Below are 25,772 nucleotides of genomic sequence, written 5' to 3'. Positions count from 1 at the left end.
TGGCATGTCATAATGAAGAATGGCGGACACATACACCGCAACTTGGATTTTGCGAGCGGAAACAATAGACCACAACTGCAGGTCGAAACGAGAACTTTTGGATAGTTCAATCTGTCAAGGCCCTATCTTTTCTTGTCTTGTCCTTTTTCCTTCTCAATGTACTATACTTCCATCAGCTACTTCGAAAACATATCCGTGAATTGTACAAGCCCGATCGATCTATGCACTTCACTCGCTACTCCGTAGGAATTCAAAGTACGAACTGACATTTACGTTTTTCATCATTGGCTCAAGGCAGTTTCCACGATGCGCGAAGCTGTCGATACGTTCATGGAATCAAAACACAGACTCGTGGGCGGTGGAATGAAAAGGCAGGCATCGGGAATAATGGGAGATGAAGGGAAATGATCCCAACTATCGAACACACACGAAGGGTGTGCACAGGTGACAGAACACTTCCGGCGTCTTGTTGTATTTGGAACAATCAGACGCTCAGAAGACAGAAAGATGACTCTTTTTCTGGGGATTGGAAGACCATAGATACGGTAAAGCGTTGATGAAGACGACCATTACAATGATTGAGTCAACCGAGATGAAAGCAGTCGAGAGCCCTCACACGGCGACCACCTCGGGAGTCAATGCTTGTTCGCGCCACGCCGCTTCCGCCTTTTTCTTGGCGAGTGATTCTCCTTCAAAACAAATTTCACCCATCCCAAGGCCCTCTGGCAGCTTTAAGGTACCGGGATGCGCATTGCCGCCAGTACGAAATCCAAAACCACTCCTTCCGCGACTTTCCTGTCTCCCGAATATTCAGCTCTGGAATCTGTGACACACATCTCGTCATTATCAGCACCCTCAACGCAGAATTATTCAAGGTATCATACCTCTTTTCTTTTTTCTCTTCCTCCCAACCATAAAGGGACATGGAATCGCTGTGCTTCAGCACATATAATCAGGCTCTTGAATATGAGATAAAGCATCAGAGGAAAAAGCATGTAACAAAGCTGTGAATACTCACAGCTAGGGTCATAGCTTGCAACGCATCTTGCGCTCCAGGACTTTCTTCATCCATCGTAAAATAGATCCAAGAGCAGCCTCGATCACGATCCGGAATCATTTCTCAACCAATGTACACCACGCAGCGGCCATAGCACCGAAACTTGAATCATAGAATATCATCACGAGAACCTAAAATAATCAATGAAAGTGGTGGAACAGATACTGTTCTTCGTTTTGCACACGTTGGTCCTCCAGAACTTGAAATTCGTCTCAAAAGCTCTCCATCTGGGTCGGAATTCGCTCCTTTGCTATCCGAAGATGTCAACAAAGGACAGTAGTGGCATTATTCGGCTATTTTAAAGAATTGATTGCAGAATTGCGTTGAGGAGAGGACGATGATACGGGCGGCAACTCGGCGATCTCTGCATGTCCAGCTTTCCGACTTGACCAAGGAGTAGCATCGATATTGGCATCCAAATCCAAATTTCTTTTCCATCATCATTTACCCAGCTTTTTCTGCAACTCCGCTGGAAGCGTACATTTGGTGACGCTTCCCCCTCCACCAGCACCAGCACCTACACCGCCGACACCATCACTATGACTGCCCGTTCCTGATCCTCCAACGCCTGTCACTGTTCGCGTGCAAGTTCAAAATGGTCAATGCGTCCTACCGTAAGAATCGCAAAGAATTGGAATCTTCAGTGTATACGTTGAGTTTCTGCACTGATTCAAGATGTCGTATCATCCAAACTAAAAAAGTGGTAAATCACCATTAAGTATATGCCAAAAGATATCAAGAGAAAGCTCTAAATACCTGTGCGTATTGACTCCTCCCATCCCTCTTTATCCCAACAGACTCTTCTCAGCACATCGCAAGACAAGATAACGAACCAAAGGCATCATAACTCCGCATACCGTTCCTTTTCTTCTCTTGAATCGAAGAAGAATCGAAATTCACCAGCAACAATCTACTTCTCGAGACAGTCGACGCGACTTTAGCGCGAGTTCAACGTACTGGTTCTCGGCACAGATGATAGCGGATTACGGGTAAACATCAAGTTCTTCACCCGTCGTTTCCGTGCCAGACGTCGTAGTAGTGCTTGTGGTGCCAGGAATCATGATTATTGCCCTTCTCTGATGACGATATCATCAGACTATTAAAAAGGGGTGAAATAGTAGAAACCGCACTCACTTGTCATGCACCCGCATGTCCCTTCGCAAGAAGTGCGTCTCTTTGATTTCCTACAAGCCTCAATAATCGGGGTGCCAGGTGTTGTTGAGCTTGATCGGAGTCTGGGAGTTTCGTAGGAGATGCAAGGTGGGTAGACCGCACGACCTAAGCAAAAGTTCCATGTTTGACGGAACTGCCAATCGGGGGACTGGCCACGGAAGCTGTCCGGCGCTCTTGACGCAGGAAGGAGGGGCTGGTAGGGGGAAGGACCATCAGGGACCATCACAGGCGAGGCTGACGTCATCATCTCACGTTTATCCATCACGCAATCCAATGCTGTCATCCTCGAGGCTTTAACCGCTCTTCGGCTCCTCTTGCCACTCTCGAACTTAGGCGCACAATCGGCATCACATTTTCAATGTCACTCCTCAAGGCAGATTCGAGACTCATTCATCTCTCCCCATCAGTCGCGCCCGGGTGACCCGACCGCTTCCCTTGCTCCGACCTCACCGCCTGGGACCCCATGGCTCTTAGCGCCTTCGGTCTCCCATTCCCCAAGATGCAAGGCTTTAACCCTCGCATATCACTACTGTGCCTGCGTAATCTCTCGAAATCATTCATTCGGTCACGTATGCCGCGCTTAGAGTCTAGAACAGCAGAACGACAAATTATCTGACATGGTCCCCAATGTCATCCGCTTGCCAATAAACCGGTCACCATATCCGCTCGGAAATCGTGCTAACAACGCTCTCTAACCAACCTGCCGGTCACATATGCTAACTCTGGAGATTTCAACGAAACACAACAATGCAATCGCACATTCACAAGAGGCTTTCTAATTTTACTATGGATGATGAGGTGAGGAACAGGTAATCACCCTACACCTTCTAGACTCTCGCTGACATTTGGAGTAGATATCTCATGGTTCCCTTCCTGCCTTCACCGGCTTGGCTTCCACTCCACTTCATCGTGCGAGTACTTAATCTATTCTTCCGCCACATGCCCCTCAGAACATCAATGACTGACACAAGGACATTCTAAAGTTAGTTGCCCTTTCATATTCCATAAGACTGTTCTAGCGCGTTGATCCACATGTTCACCGAGCGTAAGGCCCTTCTAGCGCTGGGCCAAGAAGGGAAAGGAAGGCCCACGGCGCTTACCATGAGCTCTTTAGCTTCTGTCACACTTGAAAGTCTTATATCCGTTCAGAAACTCGAAATATCATGAGCTGTGGTTTTACGAATATAGGCATTGACTTGACCGCTATATAGAGGTGGCAGTACATTCCATCGTCTAGTAGGTCTCAAATACTTGGACTGTGCGCCTTCCTTCATTCCAGACGACAAAGGACTAGTTCCCACCGCTTTCAAGTGGTTAGATGTTCAGACTTAACCTCACTTGAATCATGTTGTTGATCAGATCAACCTGTTTCGCCGGCTTCCAAACAAGCCCAACTCACTCCAGAGACTATCAATTTCCTCGCCATCTCCATAAATCCCCTTATTCTCCTTTCGCTTCATGCCGTATTCAAAACGACAAGCTTTTTTCAAACGTGGCGGTGGTTCTGTCGATGATTGGATGAGGATATGACGCTGATATTATGAAGGATATATTTCAGAGTTGCGTACAGCGGACTATAGGTTGTCACGGCCGAAATGGCTCACACATATCATATGCATCATTCCGCACAAGCCAGCTGAAGATGATGAATATGAATAAGCGCATATATGAAGTAGTTCATGACAATACCTCTCTAGCGGGCGCAAATGATTTAATCAAAACTTCAAATATGCCGACATATAGCCATTTTCTTTTTCCATTTTGAGCTTCAGGATGCGATATGCGATACCGGAATAAAAGAGAGGGGTTCGTGTAGAGGGTTGTATACAATTGTCATGACGAGATCTTACAGTTGCAGTGGCCATTGTAGCTCACGGTCGATGAAGATGTGTTGCGAGGAGCAACACTGCAGATGTTTGAGGATGAAAAGGCAGGACCCAGTTTCGTATTGAGATCACTGCGGGAAGCGATAGAAACGAAGAGGTGAAATTCGGCGTTGAGGTTTTCACTCTTGTGCGTGTGCTTCGGATTGACGTATCCTGCCTGAGCCGACAAAGGGTCTGCAGTTGTTCCTGCCACACCTCCACCGTTCGAACCCCGAACCAACGAATCGATGAACGTTGAAGCCCAACTAGCCCTTAGAACACCCTCTCCGAACCTCTTTTTTTCATCGACAAAAGTATCAGGGCGTGGCCCACTGCTTGAATCCCTAGTTCGGTTGCTGTCAACGCGAGATTCAGCCGGTCATAGTAAAGTCGTGGGGATGATCATGCATGCCGTGTTTTCGCCGTTGCATGTTAGGTGAATGCTGGGGTGCCACGTGTTGTTGAGCTTAAACAAAGTCTGGCGGCTTGGTAGGATATACGAGTATAAGATACACGAGTGACGGAACAGCACCAATCCGGGGGGACTGGCCACTGCAACGTCCACGAGGGTGGCCACGGAAGCTGTCCGGCGCTCTGATGGCAGGAAGGCTGTCTGCAAGGATGAATGCCTAGGGAAGTGCCGGAGGCGCTAAAATAACGTGCCCGGTGAACAAAGGCAGGAATGGACCATCGCACACGAGCTGACGTCATCATCTGTGTGTACGTACACTCGTTCATCGCACGTCGAGGCTCATTCTCTCATCAAGTCGTTTTCCGTCTCCAGGCTCGCTTCACTTTGTCTATGATCACTCCAACATTTCCTCCACCAACTGCGTTCAAAGCGCATGCCTCCATAGCTACCCGACAAAACATCTTTCGCACTCCAAACTTTCGTTTCCTTGGCCATAAACCAATGCCGCATTTGCCTCGAATCCCGGCGTATCAACGGTGTAACAAAATCCCCAGCACAGGAGCAAGGAAATACGCAGTACGAGCTAACTGACCGTCGAGCTTGAAGAGACAGAACTCATATCCCTGTAATAGGACTCTCTGTGCGTACTCTTTACCCAAGATTTCGTTACAGAAGAGGTTTTCAATGGCCACGGCATGTTATACACATACGCTAGCTAGCTCTGCAAACCTCGAGGGAATCTGTTTGTCGCTGGCTACTCCTTTCCAGCCTTCAAGTGGACGACGTGCTCTATGTTTCATGATGGGTTCGACGGGTTCATCTAAGCTCTCTCTCTTCGTACAGTCATACCCGTTCTCTATTCCTGACTTATTTTCCGTCGCCGCATACTCCGTCACTACTCTCCACGGTGTATTCGGCATCAGCTAAGGACTAGCCTCATGGAATAGAGCATGTTCCTCATTTCGAGCTGTTAATTTGGCATTGGACCTTTATGCGCCGTCATTACTCAAACCGGTGGAAAACTCTTCATTCGTTCGAGATTTTTGGTCGAGATCAGGTATTTAGTTCGTATGTCATGGAAGTACCGTCACTCTTTTTGAAGTGGGATACAAGGATTTCAATACGTTCAGGTGTGGTTGGTGGATTGTTCGGTCGAGCAACCATAAATCCACCAACTGGCTTCATCAAAGTTCCAGTACTTAGTCGACGAGTTAAAGCTTGAACGCGTCCTCAAAATCTTTTCCCTAAATTTGTTCCTGTCACTACGGACACAAGCACTGGTGTAAAGACGTTCTCTTTCAATAGGATGATAGTGCCATTGGACGAAAATGGAGATCTTCGATTGTATCTGCGATGACAATGCGTAAATATGCGGTGAAAAATGCAATATTCGCTTCGTCACTACTCTTCAGGAGTTTTGTTGCTAAGAAATTCACCGTTGATCCACGGTATCGATGATCAGAAGCAATTTCAGTGGTAGATTGTTGGGAGAACAATTTCGTAGACCTGCAGAGAACATCAGGACGCGGAACTTTGAAGGCATGGATCGAGAATACCGTCATTCAGTGGACTGCCACAATGTTGGGATAATTTCCTGGCCGCGACAACTGCAGCAAGTCCGACAGCTCATTTGCTCGTCCCACTCCGGAGTAATCAAATAAAAGTATCACGGCGTACATTCTCGCCAATAGCGCTTTCACGTGAATGTCTAGGGCACTGAAAAGCTCTCGAAATGCCAATCATGGAATCAAAACACAGACTCGTTCCCGAAAAATGAGGATTCGAAAGTCGTATATTATACAGTGCTCCCAAGTTTTTTACGCTCGTTCGGTGAAAGTTTAATCCAATACCAGTATGTCCACTCCGATATACCATCATCCGGATCAACAAATTGAAACTCTACGCAACACAATCCCGTGTACGTGAACAAAACTGTGACAGTATGATCGGGAGAATGGGTCTTCAATCTTTTGAACTGGCGTTTGAGCCGTCGATAGCAGAAATTGCAATCATCGATGTCAAAGCTAGTCTTCCAGTCCTGGTTCTTCCCTTCCTCCCACTCGCCTGTACGTTCATGCTGCACAACATAAATTCAATGAATGGTTGTAAAGACAAATGGTCTACTCACCTCGCAAGATGAATTCCACGGATCGGACAAACTTGTCGCTGCTCTAGCAGGACAACGGAACCGCAACCTGATGTCACCGGCACGGATTTTGGGAATGCCAGGAACTGCCTCCAGGGGCATTTGCTCGAGTATGCCGCACCTCATGAATTCATCACGCCAAGATTCATTCTTACACATACATTCAGCTGCATAATTATGGAAGAAGTAGATGATGGAGGACTCACAAACACTGGCTGGGTCAAAAGGTCTCCAGCATTAACAAAATACTGTTCGAACTGCGTGATCAATGGACGAATGGGGAGCTCGCTCTTGAATGTTGGATCTCCTTTGTGGAGGCCTAATGCAATTTCTCCAATGGTCAGTTTATACAGGTGCAACTGCGTGACCTTGTCACGCCCATCAACCAGCCAAGTAAGAGAAATATTGTCACCAGTACCGGGACCACGCCTCAAAGTGCCAAAGAAGAATTTATAATCTACATCACCAAAATCAATGCCATCGGGAGCCTCGGTCAAGACTCTCAATGCACATTCCGTCTCGAGCTGTTGAGCTTCGCGGCGCATATCAGTGAAAAAATTGGATCGAGAAGAGTCGGATACGTAGTCAATGAATGACTTATGGAATGGTTCAAGCTTTTCCAGGTGGGCTTGATCACGTTTAGGAGTGCGCAAAAGAGATTGAAGCTGGTTGACGGCAGCATAAGCTTCGTCCGGTGTCATGGCTAACCAATTACACAACTCGACAAAGGTCCCTCTTTCCAAGGCGAAATCCCAATTTGATGCCAATGACAGGATGAGTTTTCGGGCGTGTACGCTCACTTTGGCAGGAACCTTGGACAAGATCCGGGCATACAACGCATCCAACAGAGCCATCGGGTGCTCCTCTCGTAGAATGCCGGTCATCGGATGATTATCAATCACCTTCAGGACGTCAGAGAACTGTGAGACCGGGCTTCCAACATTCAAGTCGCCGATATACTTGGTGACCGTATCCGCATACGCAAACAATCCTCCCGCAGCTTCAGCGAGTTTCCAAAAGTCTTTTGCCTCAGGCCACTTCGAGTGTGGATCAAATGAGTTAGATCCCCCTTTGATCTCCTCCAGTTTTTCGCGAAGGAATTTTTCAACATCCGCACGGCCGTCGTCGGAATCTACCTGGATTTCCTCCTTCTCATATGCCGGCATGACATCGGCTCTGGCAAAGAACGAAGTGATATGGGTTTCAGGGCGGCTCGCAATGAGCCAGACGAGGGGTGAGGAAGGGTACTTGATGCAGAAATCAGAGATGAGACGGAGGAGCTCCAGCTGCGTGGTTTTGTCGTTGCATTCATCAAGGCCATCGATGATGAATACGATGCGATGAGCAGAGCTCAATTGAGGGTTTTGGATGAAGGGGTTGATGATAAGCTTTTCAAACTGGACTCTCATGGACGACCGAAGGAGGGACGGGTCACGCGCAATCTCGCACTCGATGAACTGGCGGTAAGGTGCGGATTTAGCTGCCAGCTGGTAAGACAAGGTTATGATGGCTTTCGTTCCGTCATTGCGCCCATTGATTGAGAAGAAGATGGACACATAGCAGGTCACTCGGAGATTGGGAGAATCAGCAACGCTCTGCATGATAGCTGACTTTCCAACTCCAGCGAAACCAACCACCCAACGGATCTTTTGCTTGCCAGTACAGTTGGTGACGAAGTGTATGCACCGTTCGAGGATGGCCAAGCGTGTTCCGGGATGGCACTGTGGTGGTGGATCACGAGCGGATGAGTCGGATGCCGCCCCTGGTATTGTTTCCTTCAGGAGTTCTTTCATGACTAGTAGAGATAACAATGAATGGGTGTATTACAACACAAGCATTGCTTACATTTGCTAGATATGGTGTTGTTGTTGGTCACATTGACTAGCCGAGATACGGTCAGTGTTGGCAAATCGATCAGCTCTAAATTATTACCGTCGACAAAGGTGGATCCCGTTATAGAGAAATTGTGGGGATTTTTAAGCATGCCATTCTGCTGTTGCAGTTGCGGTGAAACCGAGCTTACAGGTGGCTACGATAATATCAACGTCTTTATTCACAATGTAGATTGATAAGAAAAGCTCACAGTTGTGGTTTCGGAAAGGAAAGATTGTTGTGAAGGTGTAGCGAGTCCATAAGGTGAACGTGGTGGTGCCAGATATCGTTGAGCTTGACCGGACTGTGTGTCGTCCGAAGGAGGTGTAATTTGGATACCCGGTTGGACAACGGAATCTTGTGGGCTGATGATTGGTACTGTCGGAGTGACAGGCCGCGACGCAGACGAGAGCTGACCACCAAAGTCGACTGGCGCTCTGTTCAGGGAATCCGTGGAACCAATGGAATCCCCTGAGACCGACAGACGAGCCACACGGGGAGCTGCATCCACGTCCTGCTCTGATGGACCAGAGGACAAGGCGTGAGAAAGACCGAGGCCAGCGGAGGAGACACCTGTGTCACTGCAAGCATCTGCTGTAGATTTCGGCGGCCGCGAGCTTGAACGGCCAAATCGCAGGAGTCGAGGGCGGTGGAATGAAAAGGACATCGAGAGCGGGGGGTGGGGGGGATGGAAGAAAGGCCACTGTACCACCACGACCGCAGGTTCACTGTCACTTACATAAGGGTGACAGATGTCAACCGGCCCCTAGTTCACTGGTTGGGATGACCGATGACAGGATGTTCATAAGTTCACAATAAATCCTTACTATTTCCCTTATTACTGTCGACCAAGGTTGATGCCATCATAGAAAAATTGTGGGCATCACCAAACATGCCATTCTGCTGTCGCAGATGCGATGAATCCGGGCCTGCAGGTGGCTATGAGTATATCAACGGCTTTATTCGCAATGGAAATGAATAAGCAAAGCTCACAATTGTCGTTTCGGAAGGGCCAGATTGTTGTGAAGGTGTAGCGAGCCCATGTGGTGAAGGCGGTGGTGCCAGATATTGCTGAGCTTGAGCGGACTGTGTGTCGTCGGTAGGAGGTACAAGCTGGATGGTTACAGAATCGCGTGAGCTGTGGATTGGTATCGTCGGAGTAGCCGACCGGGACGCAGGCGAGGGCCGACCACCAAAGTCAACTGGCGCTCTGTTGAGGGATTCTGTGGAAACAAGGGGATTCCCTGCAACCATTAGACGAGCCACAGAAGGAGCTACCTGCTCTGGTGAACCAGGTCTAGGACATGACAAGGCAGCTGCGTCATCGCAAGCATTTGCTGTCGAGCGTGACCGGCCAAAACGTAGGAATCGAGGGCGGTGGAATGAAAACGCAGGCATCGAGAGCAGTGGGAGAGGAAGGGAAATCGATAGTGTCGAGCACAGATATTGTTGGACACGAGTGGCGCACGAGGCAGTTAGACGCCCATTTCCAGGACATAACTGAGCCGAGGAGTGTTCTGCTCGTCGAGCACCAAGCTCACTGGACCCATATCGATTAGTTTAATATGAGATTTCTGATTGCCATGGCACATCATAGAAAGGGTTATATACACCCGCTCTACGGCTCGTGATCAACAGTTTACACCAAAATTAGGGTTAGGTGTTCAGACTAATCGCCTAATCAATATTTTCTCTGACTCGTTCCACGTCCTATCCAGATCTCCTCCTCTCACAATGCGGTACTACGAGCAGAAATATCCAGAGGTCGATGAGCTTGTCATGGTTCAAGTTCGTCAGATCGCAGAAATGGGAGCTTATGTCAAACTCGTACGTTTCTCTTCACAGCTGCACCTAGCTTTCAATTCATGATCATAATACTTTTTCCACTTTGTTACCTCTAGCTCGAATACGACAACACAGAAGGCATGATCCTCTTATCCGAACTCTCCCGCCGTCGTATCCGATCCGTCCAAAAACTAATCCGAATCGGTCGTAACGAAGTCGTCGTCGTTCTTCGAGTCGACAAAGAAAAAGGTTACATCGATCTCTCAAAACGTCGAGTCTCACCCGAAGACATCGTAAAATGTGAAGAACGATACATGAAATCCAAAGCCATCTCATCGATTCTACGACATGTAGCTTCAAAAATGCCTTCATTAGATGCTAATGGTGAACCCATCACCGGTGGTGATATCGCCAATGATATGAAATCTTCTCAGGCGGCACAGGATATGAAAAAAGCTGCAAGAAAAGCTAGACAACAGGCTCAACTCGGTGACGAGGGTGCCGCGCTACTCGACGTCGAAAACGTCGCTCCCACTGTCGGATTAGGGCATAATTCAGGTGAAGAAGAAAAATTGGAAAGGTTGTACGAGACGGTAGCTTGGCCGCTTGGCAAGAAATACGGTCATCCTTACGACGCTTTCAAATTGACATTGACGTACGTTTCAAATGATTTTTGTGATTTCCTTTTTCTCATATACTATATTTCCTATCTAGTGAACCTGATACCGTATGGTCATCCTTACCTGCACCCATTCCCGCCTCCACATTATCGCTCCTAACCACTACCATCGCTCGTCGACTCACCCCTCAACCCATCAAACTCCGCGCTGATATCGAATTGACATGTTATACACCCGCCGGTATCGATGCAATCAGAAAAGCTCTCCGTGCAGGCGAGAAACAGAGCAGCGAGGCTGTACCGATTAAAGCAAAATTGGTTGCTCCGCCGTTGTATGTTTTGAGTACGAATGCGACAGACAAGGTGAATAACATTCCTCTATCAACTTATCATGTGGCTGACAACTCGGCGCGACTTTTACCGCTCAGTATACGGCCGTTGAACGTTTGGAACGCGCCATCGAGTCCATTCAAGGGTCAATCGAAGATCAAGGAGGATCGCTTGTGGTCAAGATGAAGGTAACGTATTCCTGTCTCACAACTTTGAAATGTGGCTGACTTTTTCACGTTCCTTTCAGCCAAAAGCAATTTCAGAGACGGAAGAGCAAGATTTGGCTCAACTCATGGCCAAAGCTGGTCAAGAAAACGCCGAAGTCTCCGGAGACGAAGACGAAGAAGAATAGACGTCCTGTATATCTCTCGATACTTGTCTATGTTTCTCGTCCTACTATCGATATCCTTTTCAAAATGAAGTCATATAATAATTATATATGCTCAACCGAGAAAATTACAGGAGAATACAATCCATGGTATGACCAAGACGTGAAAATATAAACAACTCATAATCTTTAAGCGTTGACCTCCTTCTGGGTTTGACCTTTATTCTCACGAACGTTGCCTGAAACATGGGGAGAAATTACAACCTAAACGCGCATATATTCAACGTGCAGACTAACCTGAAGTTTGTTTGCTTTGGTCACCAGTCACAGCACCGAGGATCGAATCCTTCTTTCCACCAACCTGGTCTGTGAGACCTTCTGCGTAGCCTTTGGCTTGAGCCGCTTTGTACTCGGATTCACCAGCGGCGTGTTCCTCTTTGCCGGATTCTTGCCAAGAAGTCATACCGGTGACGTTACCGATAGTCTCTGTGACGGTGCCCTTGACCGAGTGAAGTTGACCGGTGACCTTGCTATATATCAAACAGAAGTCAATACGAGAACGGCGAGGCGTGAGGACTGTGAAAACGTACGAAGGCTCGCCGGATGCGGTGTTGTTAACAGAAGAGTTGGAAGTCATGATGATGATAAAAAGTGGTTTAAAAGCTTGTGATAGAGGTGGTAGTTGTTGATGAAGATATGATCGTAGAGAAACCTGGCTTATATACCTTTTGTTTTCTATGCGCAGCCCGCCGTTCGTTGGAGAGTATGACGACGATGACGATTGATGTCAATTTAGATTGCTGGCAGTGGGGCCGATCGAGTCATTCGCACGTGAAATTGAGACAGTGACGATGATCTTCTCGCTACCCAAGTAACCACCACGCCATTGCTCAGCATTCCTCGGTCACCAGTGCTCTTGGACTCCAATCTTTTTCTCGCCGGCGACCCCTGTCATCTCATCTATCTATTAATAGCGCCACTCAACATTTTGTGGGGCCGAATTTAAAATCACGTGGCTTCATCCGATTGGATGATTCCTTCGGTGTTGAAGGTGCTACGGAGGATAATACTTGCGGACAGTCATATTTCACGAGCGGTTTGATTCAAAGTCTTTTGGTCAGCTTGTACGTTTTTTGGGCCTGACGTGTTTCTCTACCCAACTACGGTTTGCTCCATTTGCTGGGCAGTTCCGATACAATGACTTGAAGCCGGCACAAAGCGATGATGTCATCTATGAGGATGGAAATACATGGAGGACAGTCGAATCATTGATGCCATTGGCGGTGCAATCATCCTCGACTCGATTAGTAATTACAAGGCGGTACCGCGTCGAGTAATCGGGCAGTGATACTATGTCATGAGAAATTTTGGGAGCAATGACGGTTAAACGACATCTTGCGACTTAATCTTTTCGACCACAAATCCGTGCTGGTAACAACCTGTAATGCGATGCAAATGATTTTTACACGACCCTCGAGTAAATGTCCTATATATGGCCATTGGAGGTTGGGAACCATCTATTCAGATTCGGAATGATTTTCTGGTATCTCTTGTTGGCGGTTGGGATTGGCAACGAGGAGATCTTCTCCAAGACCGTCTAGTGTTTCTACCATGTGGTCGATTTATGAAAGTCTAAGCTGAAGGCCGAAGTAGAATTCACCTGTTTTCCGAGCATCATTGTATCTCTCTTCCAATTCGTTCATAAGGGCTTCTTGGGCCGTAACGATATCTTCGGATGTTGTGCATTTTTGGTATCGCTCAAGATAGATCCTGAAATTTTTGTATCGGCACATGAGCGAGCTGTAAACAGGAAGAAAATAGCGTACTGGTTGACGCTCCAGAACGAGCCTCCCCACCCGAAACCGCTCAATAATTTTTCCGCGTAAGAATTAAACCCTGCAATATAAAACGCAGCGGCAAGGGCCTCCACACAATTTAGTCTCCAGGGCTTGCCGTAGTTTGTAGGGTTCGTAGCAATTAGGTACGGGACTGTCGAATGTTATCAGCGGTGGAGACTCTAGACGAAGTTAAGGGCATTCGATTATTTACGGAGTCGTTCGTTCGGACTAGCAATCTTGCCAAAGGGAACATCATCTAGGCGGGCCCAAGAACATTCGACGACTGCCAAACCACCTTTGAGGATGAGGTCGCGATCAGACGGACTAATGACTCTAGTCGCTTTGGGTCTACACAGGAAGACGTGAGTATTCTTCCCATACTATCATAAACCAAAGGACAGAATAAGAATCTTACGTAACTACGATACCTCTGAACCTAGAACCGATTTTCAGTTCTTTGATGAGGCCTAGACGGGCTAGCTTTTTGCCAGAACAACGGCGGGGGTCACAATGACCAAAATCCTACATCATCGACGAAATGAGCCGCCTGCAAATCATGTTGAGAAATAACTCACCCACATAGCCACAGGGACTTCGATCTGAACATCATGTATTTCTATCCTTTCTATGAGTATGTTTTTCTGTATAATATATCACTGAGTATAACAAACCAGATCCTGACGAAGCCTCTTCGCCTTCGGATATGTGATCTTCTTCCCCATCGTTCTCATCGACAGCGCTTTCCGGCCGGTCTTGCAAAGACAGTGATGATACCGAGGTAGATAGATCTTTAAATCTTCCTTTGCTGCCCGCACTTCTCCCTCGTCCCTTGCCTCGCCTACTTGTACTACTAGCGCGGGTTTTGTTGACCATGAAGTTTGATAAGCACTGTTCGCCGAGCGTGGGAACTCGGAATCAGCGAATCAACGGACAAATTTGTTTGGCACCAACACACCTGCCTTTCATGTTCTCTACTGTCGTTCGCTGTTCCAAGGCATCACGGAGGCCACTGACCCCCAAGCGGGGAAACAAGGACTATTATAAGGGTGAATATATCTCTTTCTATGAACGCGCCGTGCAACTGCTGATGCTCGAGTTAGGTACACGACAGGCATTCCTTCCTGGTGGTCACCGGACAGGTGCTCCTGGTAAACATGTTATTGGTGGAAAGGCAAAATACAGGTTATTGGATGAGAAAGTCCGTGTCTTTGTCGCTCCCCCTGTTGCTGAGATTGAGTCTTCACCGGTGAGCTCGCGTGTAGCTGGTTCTATTTCTCCGTGGATGCTCACACGTCAGGGTTCCCTTTAGCTCAAACCTTATGTATCAAGGAGCGTATACCTAAGTAAGAAGGAACGACAAGCAGTCTTTGGTAAATTGCCTGCTGGAGGTCTCCAAGGCGCTCAACTTCTGGAATTGGCGAGGAAGCGTATGTCCGAGGCTGTGGTCAAGCAGACGTAGAAGGAATGGTGGCCCTTTCTAAGTAGATACCATCATCAGAAGTTTCGTCCTCATCATCAAACTTAACTATTCTCAGATTAGTTTCCCTTGTATAAAAGTATCGTTATATATTTAGATAAGTCACCGGTGCGTTCAAGTGCTCCATTGTTTCACACAGAGATACATGGATTGTTCTGGACCCGGACCGGCTGTTAAGATAAAAGAATATCGACGTGTGCAACCGCCTAGGTCTCATTCCATTTTCCACACTCAACAAGTCATGTCCGACAACAGTCAAGGTGTAGCGGCCGCTCTGAGTGGGGCTAATCCTGCTCGTACAGTTCTTTCTTCTTTCCTTCTCTGTGATCGAGTTGCCCTCGTCACCGGCGCCCAGCGTGGTATAGGTTTAGAAATGTCTCTAGCGCTGGCTGAAGCAGGAGCCATTGTCTACTGTCTCGACCTTCCCGCTAATGCGGACGCTGACTGGCTCAAAGTTCAAGAATATGTTACGAAACTTCCTGACATCGCTCCTGGGGTCAATAATAAAGGACGATTGGAATACGTCAGTGGCGATGTCACAGACCAGCAGAAAATGTGGGATATTGCTGAGGACATCGTTAAGAAAGAGGGCAGGTTGGATATTTGCGTGGCGAATGCCGGTATTTTGAGAGGTTTTGAATGCCTCGAATATCCTGCTGAGGAATTTCGAAAGGTACAACTATCTGTCGATTTGACCTGGACCACCCACGATGTACTTATAATCCCTCGCCTTTATTTATAGTTATTGGACGTCAACATCAATGGTGTTCTATTCACTGCTCAAGCCGCTGGTCGTCAGATGGAAAAACTTGATTTGCCGGGAAGCATTATCATCACAGCGAGTATGAGCGGCAGTATCGCGAATTATGGACAACACTGGGTTGCCTATAATACAAGCAAATCCGCCGTAATTCAAATGGCCCGCTCGATGGCTTGTGAGTTGGGCCCAAAGAAGATTCGCGTCAATACCATCAGTCCAGGATATATATATACACAGTAGGTTTCTTAATTTTAGTAATTTGTAGTTTCTTTTCTGATAATCTCGATATCGCGCCCACATAATATAGGATGACGAAAGATTTTTTGGACCCCAGGCCAGAGTTGAAACAACAATGGTCGTTGCAAAATCCTCTTCATAGGATTGGAAGGCCTGATGAGTTGAGAGGCGCAACGCTTTGGCTCGCTAGTGACGCTTCGACTTATTGCACTGGTAGCGAGTACGTGTCATATTCCATTTTTTTTCACCAGTTTGATCTGAAATACGTGGTTTTACGTTCTAGTATCATCGTTGATGGTGGACATCGCGCTTGGTAGAGAATGAAATAGGTTTCGATTGGGCTGGATGGTATTTCGTGACTTTATCGAACGAATTCGATAATTTTTTTTTGGTCAATGTCATCGACTTGGTTGTTTCGTAAATCGGACAGGGCAACGTTAGAACGTCACTTTTAACTTTCCGACGGATGTCAGTCTCTGATTGAGTATGTGCTTGTTCATGCCACCCGTCTATCTCTGAGAATACGAACGATACTCCAATCAGACGCCGAGTAGCGGAACCTCAAGCCTCGAGAACCAGATTTCCATCTCTCGTGGTATTCTCACTAAGTATTGAAGATTTAATTCTGCCCCTAACCTGACGAGGATGTCCAAGATTGCATCTACCGGCTAGAAACTTAAGCAAGATTGACGTCAACTCAGGGGTAAATCCTCCGCGCTCGGCCGTTCGCGTAACCGCGTTATGGCACTCACGTGTTATTGGTCACGTCGTGTTAATGAGTTCCCTCCTCGGCCTCCGCCATGGCGACAGTGAAATATCCTAAGATCATCGGTATATGTTTATGTTCTAAAGCGATCGTTCACAGACTGATAATTCATCCAGGTTATGAACTCGTTGACCGAATTGGTGGCGGAGGGTTCTCCACGTAAGCTTTTAACTGTCTCTAGCCCCTGTTCATTCCCAATGTTTGGCTATTCAGCGTTTTTCGAGCTGTTCATGTAGCTGAGCACAGAGTTGCAGCATGCAAAGTTGTTGCTCTTACACCCGCTACCACTGAACTAGAAAGGAAGGCCGTTGAGAAGGAGATGAAAATTCATGCAGCGTTGAAGCACATGAATGTACTCGAGTTTATCAACGCCGTTGTGGTGGAACTCAAGCATGCCGATTCGTATTTTCCCGGAATCTACATGTTGATGGAGCTAGCTGCTGGTGGTGACTTGTTCGACAAAATTGGTGAGCTCCATCTAACTGCTTCAATGAACCATGATCTGACTTGTCGTTTTCTATGGAGCATGTAGCCCCTGACATAGGGGTCGGCGACGACGTGGCGCACTTCTACTTTGGACAACTATTGGCTGGAATGGTGAGCCCATCTTCAAATTTTGTGTTGCCGTCCTTTCATCATCCATCAGAGTTATATTCATAGCCAAGGTGTCTGCCATCGTGACCTCAAACCTGAGAATCTACTTTTAGATGCTGCTGGAACTCTAAAGGTCACAGATTTTGGTCTTGCAGCCGTATATAAGCTCGTCGAAAGTGGGAAAACGAGAACTCTGAATGAAAGATGTGGCAGTCTCCCTTATGTTGCGCCAGAGGTGCTTTTCTCTATAGAATTTTTCCTCAGTCATTGACATAAATTACTTTATAGTTGGGCTCTGATGATCCGTATCAAGCAGGGCCTGTAGATGTATGGAGTATCGGTGTTGTCCTATTTGCCTTACTACTTGGAAGTAGGTTTTAATATTTTGTACTCAATGTAAGCAACTGACACCCCGGTGAAATAGATACCCCTTGGGATGAACCGACTGTTCATAGTCCTGAGTTTTGTCAGTATGTATCTGGTAGTATATTTAAGGAGCAGCCTTGGTGTAGACTAAACGAAAATGTTCTTTGTAAGTCAAGTACACTCATTCCACGCGATCACTCATTAATCTATTTAGCCCTGATTCGCGGAATGCTGACAGTCAATCCTGATAAACGTATGATATTGGATGAGGTCGTATCCCATCCTTGGGTATCAAGGTTTGCCTAATAGCCCGGAATATGCACTTTATCTAACTGAATTATCTAGACCAAGCCAACTGGCGTCACAGAGCGTAAGCACCCTCGCTGATAAGCTGACCGAATCTTTGCGTAAAATGGGGGACCTCGAATTGGTAAATCCCCCTCTCCAGAGGTACGAAGAGTGTATAGGTATATGTCCTATCCTGACCTGGTCCCTAGTACGGCCAGCGAAGACGGCGATGAGGTGATGTTATCCGAAGGGTACCGCTCCCAGTTTACCCAATCTCTTCTTTTGTTTGTACGTCATCTAGTCATCTTGTTGAATCGACTTCCATGACACTATGATGATAGTCGCAAACCCAATCAGGTAGTCGGTATACCCCACACCTGACCCGGTTCTACACATCGATCGGACCATCACTCCTTTTCAACATGATTCACGAAGCTCTTATCGGTTTCAATATCACATGCAAAGTGGCAGCTGGCCCTGGCGATGGAACTTCTGAAGAGCCGTATAAGTTGCGCATCGGAGGATATGATAAACGTCGAGTTGCCTTCAAGGGCTGGGTCTTGGTGGAGAAATTTGTGCGTCGAGATAGGCAGCTAGATGGTAGCTTTATTGTCATGCAGAGAGACGAGGTCAATATTTCTGGACGTGCTTTTTTCAACGAGTTCTGATATGAATTTTCAGGGAAGTCCCATATCTTGGAGGCAACTGTGGAAAGCGCTAATCGAGTCGGAATCGATCAGTCCTCATGTTCTTCGGAAATCGTGATATATACCTTTCGGTGGCGCGGATTCGGAATCACGACTAGTTGACTATTAAGTCATTTAGGCTTGAGGTACTGGAACATCTAGCCATCGCCGGTTGAGTACTTACCAAACCGTACGGGCCAACTTCTCATCCGGCATGAACGCCCGAATCTTCTATTGAACGTGAAAACTACTAGTCAATTGACATACAACGGGTTGGTGGATGCGATCTGAAAGTGGTTGTATGCCCGGGGGGGGGACGAGTAAGGCCATATCGATAGCCCAGCATATGCATTGATCAGCTCTTCACCCATCTCCGCTTTTCACGGTCTTCCACTGTGTGGTAAATATCTTGGTGTCGGATTCAAATGGATAAATGAGGGTCTGAATTGGCTTGAGCCATGTGCATGCATATGAACACCGCGCTGACATGGTGTACGGCAGGCAGCATCTTTGAGGTGGTAACCCTTTCGAGCTTCGTCCCCCTCGCGAATTATTTTTAATCCGGTCTCGAGTACGAGCTATTCAAATTACTCAGACTCCCTGTAAGACCAAAGGGAGGGTCAGCCTGGGTCAGCCCCACTCGAACTTAAAATAAATTTGCTGTAAAACAAATGATACATTGCATGAAAATACCTAATCATTGATTCTGACACGAATTACTACAGAGAGTGCCTGATGAAAGCCTGGGAAATGTTATGGTATTTGGATGTGGTACAGAAGACAAAAAAAAAGTAGCTCAGTCAAATTATACCCTTCGGTAGGCAAAGATATTAAATGAGGCTGGGAAGTGAATGAATGTAATTATGCATGTAACATCGCAATTCAACCTTTGGTGTCACCCAAACTGTGTGCCCAAAAGTAAAGAAAAGAAAAGAAAAGAAAAGAAAAGACAAAAAAGCAAAGAAGAGAGGAAATATTAACGTGCGTTTATGACTTTGGAGAACGCAAATCTCGCAAGTCGGCGATGATATCGAGAACATTCTCTCTGTTCCAAAACCCCAGCCAACCTTGTTTCGGCTCGTAACGAATAAGACATATCTCTTTTCCTCCTAGTTCCTCCTGAATCCTTCCCTTGTGGTATTCTGCTTCCGCTCTCCATTGCGCCATTTGTGTGGCAGTGTGCTTCTTGCGCGGAATAGCGGTGGTCGTAAACATGGACATCATTTCTAAAACTGCATCTTGCGTTTGTTCTGACGAAATAGAGTGCGGAGTTGTGGGGCGATTGGTTTTAGTAGAGTGTATTGGTGAAGAAGGCATCACTGGTGTAGAAGGTGGTATACGAGGGGTAGCAACGTCGGCAACGGAGTTGAAAGGTATATCGGGATTGATAAGTGCGTGTAGGTCTTCCTCCGAGCTATCGAACGATGGTGATGGTGGTGGATAGAATACCACTGGAGTGTGATTGAAAGACGCCCGAGACTTGTCCACAGATATAGGGGACAGGGGTGAAGTTGGTTTGACACCCGACGATGGATAGGCTGATTGGGGAATAGCGCCTGGACGACCTCTATTGTCACGTTCAACTTTGGGAGAGGATGAACGAGAAGGATTGGCTGACATCGTGCAAGTTGTGGCGATAGTCGGAAAGCGGACCTGGTTCATGACTTTTTTTCTTTTTTTTTCAAAAAGCACTTCAATTATTAATTACGGTGAGAATAGCGGCTTCACAGCACCCGTAATAGCTGCGGCTTGATCCCTCATTGGTCCACTGGTCAAATTTTGAGCTCATTTGACTGAAATTGCTCGCCAAAGCTCAAAACTGATCCGAAAGCGGTAAAAAAAAATGACCCAAAATATACTCCGGATAAATTTCCTCAGACAAATGTCCAGTTGAAGTAGTCAAGGTTAGCCTCAAGCATTGTTTACCAAATCTAATTTAGAATGTGTCTGAATCAGGATCCCGCTTTATAGCAGTCTGCAACACTTGTTGGACGTGACTATATCTCCTTGCCATGTAGCGGTGGTTCTGCACTCCCGATTCACTGGTACATCGTCCGGGTTTCCTCCTCCGCCAACAATCGAGAACCACTAAAAAGCTCACTGGATTCAGAGGAAGAATTCCGGCTGGTTTCTACGTTGAAAATTCTTACAATTTCCAAAATTAGTCGAATTAAAAGACAGGGGCTAAGTCGATCTGAATGACGATGATAACACTTAGGAGGCGGTAGCTAGAACCCCCTGCAGCTCGAAGCCATTGAGGCATCAACGATATAATGTGTGTTTCGTAGAGACTAAAGATGCCAATGCGCTGCTCGTATATCCTTGCGATCCCTGTACCGGCAGAAAAAAAATCATCTGGTACTTCGGAAGCACTTGAAGGGCCCTGGTCCCTGAACCGATGATTCGGTAAGGTCCCGTGTGAATCAGTGTTCAATGTAAGATAAAAGTCTCAAGCCGTATCACCTGCGCAAAATGAGATGATTTGTATTTTGCGACACTGTTTTCTGGATCTTGGAGACATAGCTCATAGCACCTCTTCATGGAACCGAATTTATTGATTTGAATTTAAATGACTCCCTCTTTTGATATTTATCTGTCACTTTTGTATTTCCCCTCTATGGCGTCGTCAAGCTCGTCTTCGGCATCCCGACTGGTGATTGAACTGTGCTGGACTGAAAAGGACATCTCGATAAATTTAAGATAATAATAGCCTCTTGTAATTTTCTGCTATTCACGAAGGGCTTTAAGATCATCGATACATCTATCATCATCATAATCAGTCATCGACGACCGAATAATCCAAACCCCATTCGATCTCCGACATCCCCGGTGAATATCAACCTTCCACAAGAAAACATAAGTATTCTTCCGTATCAGCTGGCTTCTACCCCTGCTTCTACCGTTTTTTAGGTCTCAGTTTAATTCAGAACACACAGGCTACACAACCGATCCAATCATCAGTGAACAACAGTAAATCGCTAGCCACTGGAATGCAGTGTTCAAGACTGGGGTTTCACTCGGTTTGCTAGAATCCCACTGATCATGACTATCCACTGACACTGAGACGTCGGACAATTGCTTTCCAGTGGGATAACCCTATCATTGTTGGCCACAGGTCCCAGAGGACGTCGCAACTGATATCCACTGATCATTTTCTCCACTGTTTTCCAGTGTGGGTCGGACTTATGGTGTAATAGTTACAGTGCTTTATTAACATCCATACCCCGAGTATCAAATGCATATGGTCAGTAATGTTATGCTATCGAACTCTATCCTACTCTATCTGAGAACCTTCGAAGTTTAGTTAGATTCAAAAACGCTCTTTGAGTCGCGACAAATTCAAACAGAAGGTACTCTAGCCTGAGTCTAGTCATCAATGCGGGGTTGTGTTATCATGAGGAGACGGGGATTTTCACTGTTCACACCCTCGCGGGAGTACGGAACCGGGTAACGATGAGAAAAGTCAATTCAGACTCCGGAGTGGTCATATTGCAGCTGACCAAAATCCAAACATGTTGCTCGCCATTTCGATCATGTACTGCGTATCGTTGAAAGGACGTTTTGTTACCTATGACATGGTCGGCAGCCGACCTTTCACCAACGAGATGAACAAAACCTAATGGTCATAGGTGGACGGTGTAGTCATAACCCTAGCTTCTGAAGCTTCAACAGCGGAGATACACTTGGGGCTTAATATGTCTATGTAGGTTTGCTCTGTATTAGCGTACTTCGCTCCGTCATTTATAAGTATAGTACCGCCGATGATCTAGACATTGTTTTTTGCTTCACATATCATGACACCATCCTAACTCCAACGGAAGAGGGACAATTCAGCGCCCCCTGCGTCCCAATATAGAGCTACCCGGAGCCACGAATAATTTCGTTGACCTTCCAGGCGAGGTAAATCGGTGGACTCGGAACCTAGAACGCACCCGTGCCGTAGACATGAAGTCTTCTGACTCGATGTCAGGCTACTAACGCTCAATCCTCTGTACATCCGTTAAGGAATATAAGGGATAGAGCACCGTTGGAAGAGTTGTTTTAAATGTAGTTACAGTAATAGTAAGAACATGGTAATCTTCAACTCGCCATTTCAACGTTGCGAACTTCGATAAAGTAACCCATGCCAGTTTTTACAATATCTTCCGGCCTAACTCCGAATATTCCCACAAGCAGTTGGGCGATCATATCAGATATAGAAAGATAAGAATTTTTATCAGATAAGTTGCATGGGCTGATCAGCCGAAACACCGAAGCCCGATCAACAGAGGGTAATCATTTCAGATAACTGATTATCTGATAACTCACCCGTGAGCTAAATTTGTACCCGAACTAATTGGAGGGCACAAGGAATACGACAAGGAGAAACGTGCAGATATTAGGTATTGTATCTCCCACAAGGAGTATATTTGCGGCTACATTGACCCGAGAATGGTCAAGGGTGAAAATCCCGTGTGGGTTCATAAAACCGCAAGCGTCTATTGTCAATTTTGAAGGCGACATTTATGAGGTGTTTAAATATTAATTTTCTTGAAAAAACGTGCCCTACAACTATAAAGTCTGGCCAAAAACTCCATTCCTAATTTCCCCCTCAATCACAAAACGCCCCCTGCTGCCTCCAAGCCAACAGCATGGTCCCCCCCGATGACTATATTTCTCATCCAGCCATTATTACTGCCCATTCCGAATCTCTCGCGGACGCCCTTCGCGATGAACGTAATGACAATTACCCACTCCAAGTGTGGTATTTTCTCGTCTGCTTCATCTTCCTTGTCTCTGTCATCAATTGGATCGATATCGCCTTCGCTTATGTTCGTGCAAAGCGCCAACAGCGAAAACTCGCTCAAGAATCCTCGACAAGTTTGTCGCTTCGTGGATCAATCGACTTGTTACGTCTCCCGCTCGCCTTGACCGATACATTTCGTGCATTGTCGTTCCGTTGGACAATTCCCATTGGCCGATCATACTCATTGAACATTATGCAAGTCCTCTTGTCAGCGACGTACATCGTTATCTTGTTTGCGTGGTCTTTGATAAATCGTAAGTCTAATGTTAAGTATCCAGGTTTTGGCAGAGATAATTTACCAAGTAACAGCTGATCTGTCGAGGGTCCCAGACGACTGGGCAGACCTTTCTGGGAGGATAGCCGCCATTCAACTTCCGCTGATCGTCGGTTTGGGGATGAAGAATAACCTTATTTCGTGTGAGTAATGAACCGTTCACATTCCATAGAAGAACAATTGGCTAAGCGGATCCAGGCTTAACAGGAGTTAGTTTTGAGAAGGTAAAGCAAGAACATTCGTATCATCGCTACCGGGATATTGACCGGTCTATATAACGTCGCAGCTCAATTACTTACATCGCATGACTTCGCGCGTTATGATGGTTCTCGTTTGGCTTCATTCGGGAACACGGGTACGTCCGGAGCCTCTGAACGTTCTACTCCATCTCACACGCCACCTACTAAACAACTAGGTTTCGCTCGGGTGAGTCAACCGGTCTTTGGCGTCAAAATCCAATGTTTACGATGATATGGTGGTAGACTTACGAGAGACAAGGTCATCACACTTCCAGGTATCCGAGCGGGCGTTCTTGCAGCCGCCGCTCTTACTTTACTCTGCATCGTATGGATTAGACCAATCAGGGGCAAAGCATACGAACTTTTTTTGGTCACTCACCTCCTCCTTGCGCTGTAAGTTGTGATGTTAATACTAAGCAGTACGAAAAGCTCACATTGCCTCGCTAAATAGTATAATCGTTCTCTCCGCGTACTTCCATGCTAAAAGAAGGGAGTGAGTACACTAAAACAAGTCAATACATCCGAGAAACTCAATTTTAAATCTCAGAGTAGCTCAATTCGTTTGGCCAGCGATGGCACTATGGGCTCTAGACCGCTTCATTCGGATGTGTCGCCTTGCTATTTCTTTCCTCGCGAAGAAACATGGAACTGGTCAAAAAATATCATCAAGTCCAAAAATAGAGATACTCCCAGGTCATTTAATACGACTCACCACCCCCACACCGAAATTCTTCCATTGGCGCCCTGGACAAACCACTTACCTTATCCTTCCTCAGATATCCCGTACTCCGTTTGAGGGACATCCATTCACCATTTCAACTATCGACACGAAATCCTCACAAAGTTCCGAGCTCAAATTCTTGATTCAGAGTCGAAAAGGGTTCACAAGGCGACTGCATAATTCAGATATTAGCAAATCGATTGGTACGGTGTTAATTGACGGACCTTATAGTAGTCCACCTCGATTGGTGGGATATGATTCTGTCTTGTTGATTGCCGGTGGTTCTGGTGTGTCGTTTACATTGCCGTTATTACTTGATTTGCTTGAGTGAGTCATGACCAATATTATGTTGGTTTTGAAATATTCTAATGAGTCTGACTATTGAAGACGATCGAAGTCCGGAATGGCATGTAGAAGGCTCACCTTCGTCTGGACTGTACGCCAGCTTGGTGAGAACACATTGTCTTCATCCGACGATCACGTTTTTTTAATTTCATGTTTCTTTTTTCCAGAGCATATCGTGTGGATCGAAGATGATCTTTTGGGCGAACTCAAAGACATTCCTCCCAACCTCTCCCTCAATATTCATATCTTCGCCGCTTCGGATCAAAATGATATTGAAGAAGACCCTGAAAAATTAGATGATGCTGGTTCAATCGCGGAGAAAGAAAACGGCACCGACTCAGGCATTCACGAGGGGTATCACGGCTCTCATCGCGTCCTCTCTCTACCTATGATCAAAGTCCATCAAGAAAGAGCAGATTTGCCTACGTTCATCAAAAATGAGGTGGCGCAGGCGCACGATTGTATGTCTGTGAATGGTATGTGTCCCTCATCTTTTGTATACGACAAAAGTCTAGGACTAAATTCTTCGCGTATTTAGTCTGTGGGTCAGAGAAATTGAACAGCGCGGTTCGAGAATCGATTCGCACACCTCGAGTGGTCGATATTCTCCGAGGTGGTCCAACGATTTCTCTACACGTAGAGTCCTTTGAAAATGCTGTAAGAGTTTACTCTGTTTTAGACAGCGAGTGTACTTACATATCATTCGCCAAGTGAGCAAGCAAAAAAATAATAATCGGGAAATGCGTAACAATGACAGCGATGGTATCGACTGGTCTATTATGTCGGTTAGGAGCCACGGACACGAGTA

The 25,772-nt window shown here is 46.5% G+C and overlaps 11 protein-coding genes across 11 annotated transcripts; 5 read left to right on the top strand and 6 right to left on the bottom strand.

The window, feature by feature from the left end:
* Positions 1-703: 703 nt before the first annotated feature.
* AGABI2DRAFT_120031 (hypothetical protein) lies at positions 704-1,072 on the bottom strand (the record flags this gene model as incomplete). The annotated part of the gene is made up of 3 exons (XM_006463145.1): positions 704-823; positions 885-959; positions 1,019-1,072. The coding sequence occupies 3 exons, from the start codon at positions 1,070-1,072 to the stop codon at positions 704-706; spliced, it is 249 nt and encodes an 82-aa protein (XP_006463208.1).
* A 5,230-nt stretch (positions 1,073-6,302) lies between these two features.
* On the bottom strand, positions 6,303-8,761 carry AGABI2DRAFT_186861 (hypothetical protein; the record flags this gene model as incomplete). Its single annotated transcript, XM_006463144.1, has 6 exons — positions 8,737-8,761; positions 8,586-8,682; positions 8,514-8,534; positions 6,860-8,448; positions 6,636-6,803; positions 6,303-6,584 (listed from the first exon to the last, which is right to left on the bottom strand). The coding sequence occupies exons 2-6, from the start codon at positions 8,635-8,637 to the stop codon at positions 6,303-6,305; spliced, it is 2,112 nt and encodes a 703-aa protein (XP_006463207.1). The 5' UTR covers positions 8,638-8,682; positions 8,737-8,761.
* A 574-nt stretch (positions 8,762-9,335) lies between these two features.
* On the bottom strand, positions 9,336-9,923 carry AGABI2DRAFT_120029 (hypothetical protein; the record flags this gene model as incomplete). The annotated part of the gene is made up of 2 exons (XM_006463143.1): positions 9,336-9,464; positions 9,519-9,923. 2 exons carry the CDS (start codon positions 9,921-9,923, stop codon positions 9,336-9,338), a joined length of 534 nt encoding a protein of 177 aa, XP_006463206.1.
* Positions 9,924-10,192: 269 nt separating this feature from the next.
* AGABI2DRAFT_207881 (hypothetical protein) lies at positions 10,193-11,723 on the top strand. Its single transcript, XM_006463142.1, has 5 exons — positions 10,193-10,352; positions 10,427-10,965; positions 11,025-11,292; positions 11,358-11,447; positions 11,507-11,723. The coding sequence occupies exons 1-5, from the start codon at positions 10,260-10,262 to the stop codon at positions 11,609-11,611; spliced, it is 1,095 nt and encodes a 364-aa protein (XP_006463205.1). The 5' UTR covers positions 10,193-10,259; the 3' UTR covers positions 11,612-11,723.
* A 53-nt stretch (positions 11,724-11,776) lies between these two features.
* AGABI2DRAFT_120027 (hypothetical protein) lies at positions 11,777-12,224 on the bottom strand (the record flags this gene model as incomplete). The annotated part of the gene is made up of 3 exons (XM_006463141.1): positions 11,777-11,826; positions 11,885-12,117; positions 12,178-12,224. 3 exons carry the CDS (start codon positions 12,222-12,224, stop codon positions 11,777-11,779), a joined length of 330 nt encoding a protein of 109 aa, XP_006463204.1.
* Positions 12,225-13,072: 848 nt separating this feature from the next.
* Positions 13,073-14,313, bottom strand: AGABI2DRAFT_194102 (hypothetical protein). The gene is made up of 7 exons (XM_006463140.1): positions 14,097-14,313; positions 14,001-14,041; positions 13,841-13,947; positions 13,637-13,773; positions 13,414-13,576; positions 13,248-13,357; positions 13,073-13,193 (listed from the first exon to the last, which is right to left on the bottom strand). The coding sequence occupies exons 1-7, from the start codon at positions 14,296-14,298 to the stop codon at positions 13,105-13,107; spliced, it is 849 nt and encodes a 282-aa protein (XP_006463203.1). The 5' UTR covers positions 14,299-14,313; the 3' UTR covers positions 13,073-13,104.
* A 56-nt stretch (positions 14,314-14,369) lies between these two features.
* Positions 14,370-15,101, top strand: AGABI2DRAFT_194100 (hypothetical protein). The gene is made up of 3 exons (XM_006463139.1): positions 14,370-14,471; positions 14,526-14,671; positions 14,735-15,101. Exons 1-3 carry the CDS (start codon positions 14,390-14,392, stop codon positions 14,882-14,884), a joined length of 378 nt encoding a protein of 125 aa, XP_006463202.1. The 5' UTR covers positions 14,370-14,389; the 3' UTR covers positions 14,885-15,101.
* Positions 15,102-15,117: 16 nt separating this feature from the next.
* AGABI2DRAFT_194099 (hypothetical protein) lies at positions 15,118-16,369 on the top strand. The gene is made up of 4 exons (XM_006463138.1): positions 15,118-15,575; positions 15,645-15,898; positions 15,970-16,119; positions 16,183-16,369. The coding sequence occupies exons 1-4, from the start codon at positions 15,144-15,146 to the stop codon at positions 16,214-16,216; spliced, it is 870 nt and encodes a 289-aa protein (XP_006463201.1). The 5' UTR covers positions 15,118-15,143; the 3' UTR covers positions 16,217-16,369.
* Positions 16,370-16,699: 330 nt separating this feature from the next.
* On the top strand, positions 16,700-18,678 carry AGABI2DRAFT_120023 (hypothetical protein; the record flags this gene model as incomplete). Its single annotated transcript, XM_006463137.1, has 12 exons — positions 16,700-16,730; positions 16,782-16,824; positions 16,879-17,132; positions 17,198-17,262; positions 17,312-17,494; positions 17,548-17,629; positions 17,684-17,791; positions 17,840-17,921; positions 17,971-18,075; positions 18,123-18,201; positions 18,255-18,542; positions 18,595-18,678. The coding sequence occupies 12 exons, from the start codon at positions 16,700-16,702 to the stop codon at positions 18,676-18,678; spliced, it is 1,404 nt and encodes a 467-aa protein (XP_006463200.1).
* Positions 18,679-19,586: 908 nt separating this feature from the next.
* Positions 19,587-20,239, bottom strand: AGABI2DRAFT_179632 (hypothetical protein; the record flags this gene model as incomplete). Its single annotated transcript, XM_006463136.1, has 1 exon — positions 19,587-20,239. The coding sequence occupies exon 1, from the start codon at positions 20,217-20,219 to the stop codon at positions 19,587-19,589; it is 633 nt and encodes a 210-aa protein (XP_006463199.1). The 5' UTR covers positions 20,220-20,239.
* Positions 20,240-23,087: 2,848 nt separating this feature from the next.
* On the top strand, positions 23,088-25,678 carry AGABI2DRAFT_207864 (hypothetical protein; the record flags this gene model as incomplete). The annotated part of the gene is made up of 10 exons (XM_006463135.1): positions 23,088-23,655; positions 23,708-23,802; positions 23,858-23,883; positions 23,946-24,035; positions 24,158-24,291; positions 24,350-24,391; positions 24,446-24,946; positions 25,007-25,068; positions 25,132-25,440; positions 25,503-25,678. Exons 1-10 carry the CDS (start codon positions 23,231-23,233, stop codon positions 25,676-25,678), a joined length of 1,860 nt encoding a protein of 619 aa, XP_006463198.1. The 5' UTR covers positions 23,088-23,230.
* Positions 25,679-25,772: the final 94 nt, after the last annotated feature.

The sequence above is a fragment of the Agaricus bisporus genome (genome assembly GCF_000300575.1).
Source record: "Agaricus bisporus var. bisporus H97 unplaced genomic scaffold AGABI2scaffold_8, whole genome shotgun sequence".
Taxonomy (NCBI): domain Eukaryota; kingdom Fungi; phylum Basidiomycota; class Agaricomycetes; order Agaricales; family Agaricaceae; genus Agaricus; species Agaricus bisporus.
Note: the sequence above shows the minus strand (reverse complement) of the source record. Positions and strands in the feature narration are given on the sequence as shown.

Bases quoted from the DNA above. Each gene is read 5' to 3' on its own strand.
- AGABI2DRAFT_207881 (XM_006463142.1), top strand. From the start codon at position 10,260: ATGCGGTACTACGAGCAGAAATATCCAGAGGTCGATGAGCTTGTCATG. The intron at 11,293-11,357 runs GTGAATAACATT...TTTACCGCTCAG, and splicing joins GTACGAATGCGACAGACAAG to TATACGGCCGTTGAACGTTT. The intron at 11,448-11,506 runs GTAACGTATTCC...CGTTCCTTTCAG, and splicing joins CGCTTGTGGTCAAGATGAAG to CCAAAAGCAATTTCAGAGAC.
- AGABI2DRAFT_194102 (XM_006463140.1), bottom strand. From the start codon at position 14,298: ATGGTCAACAAAACCCGCGCTAGTAGTACAAGTAGGCGAGGCAAGGGA. The intron at 14,042-14,096 runs GTTTGTTATACT...TAGAAAGGATAG, and splicing joins AGAGGCTTCGTCAGGATCTG to AAATACATGATGTTCAGATC. The intron at 13,194-13,247 runs GTGAATTCTACT...ACCACATGGTAG, and splicing joins CAATGATGCTCGGAAAACAG to AAACACTAGACGGTCTTGGA.
- AGABI2DRAFT_194100 (XM_006463139.1), top strand. From the start codon at position 14,390: ATGTTCTCTACTGTCGTTCGCTGTTCCAAGGCATCACGGAGGCCACTG. The intron at 14,472-14,525 runs GTGAATATATCT...TGCTCGAGTTAG, and splicing joins AAACAAGGACTATTATAAGG to GTACACGACAGGCATTCCTT. The intron at 14,672-14,734 runs GTGAGCTCGCGT...GGTTCCCTTTAG, and splicing joins CTGAGATTGAGTCTTCACCG to CTCAAACCTTATGTATCAAG.
- AGABI2DRAFT_194099 (XM_006463138.1), top strand. From the start codon at position 15,144: ATGTCCGACAACAGTCAAGGTGTAGCGGCCGCTCTGAGTGGGGCTAAT. The intron at 15,576-15,644 runs GTACAACTATCT...CTTTATTTATAG, and splicing joins CTGCTGAGGAATTTCGAAAG to TTATTGGACGTCAACATCAA. The intron at 15,899-15,969 runs GTAGGTTTCTTA...CACATAATATAG, and splicing joins CCAGGATATATATATACACA to GATGACGAAAGATTTTTTGG.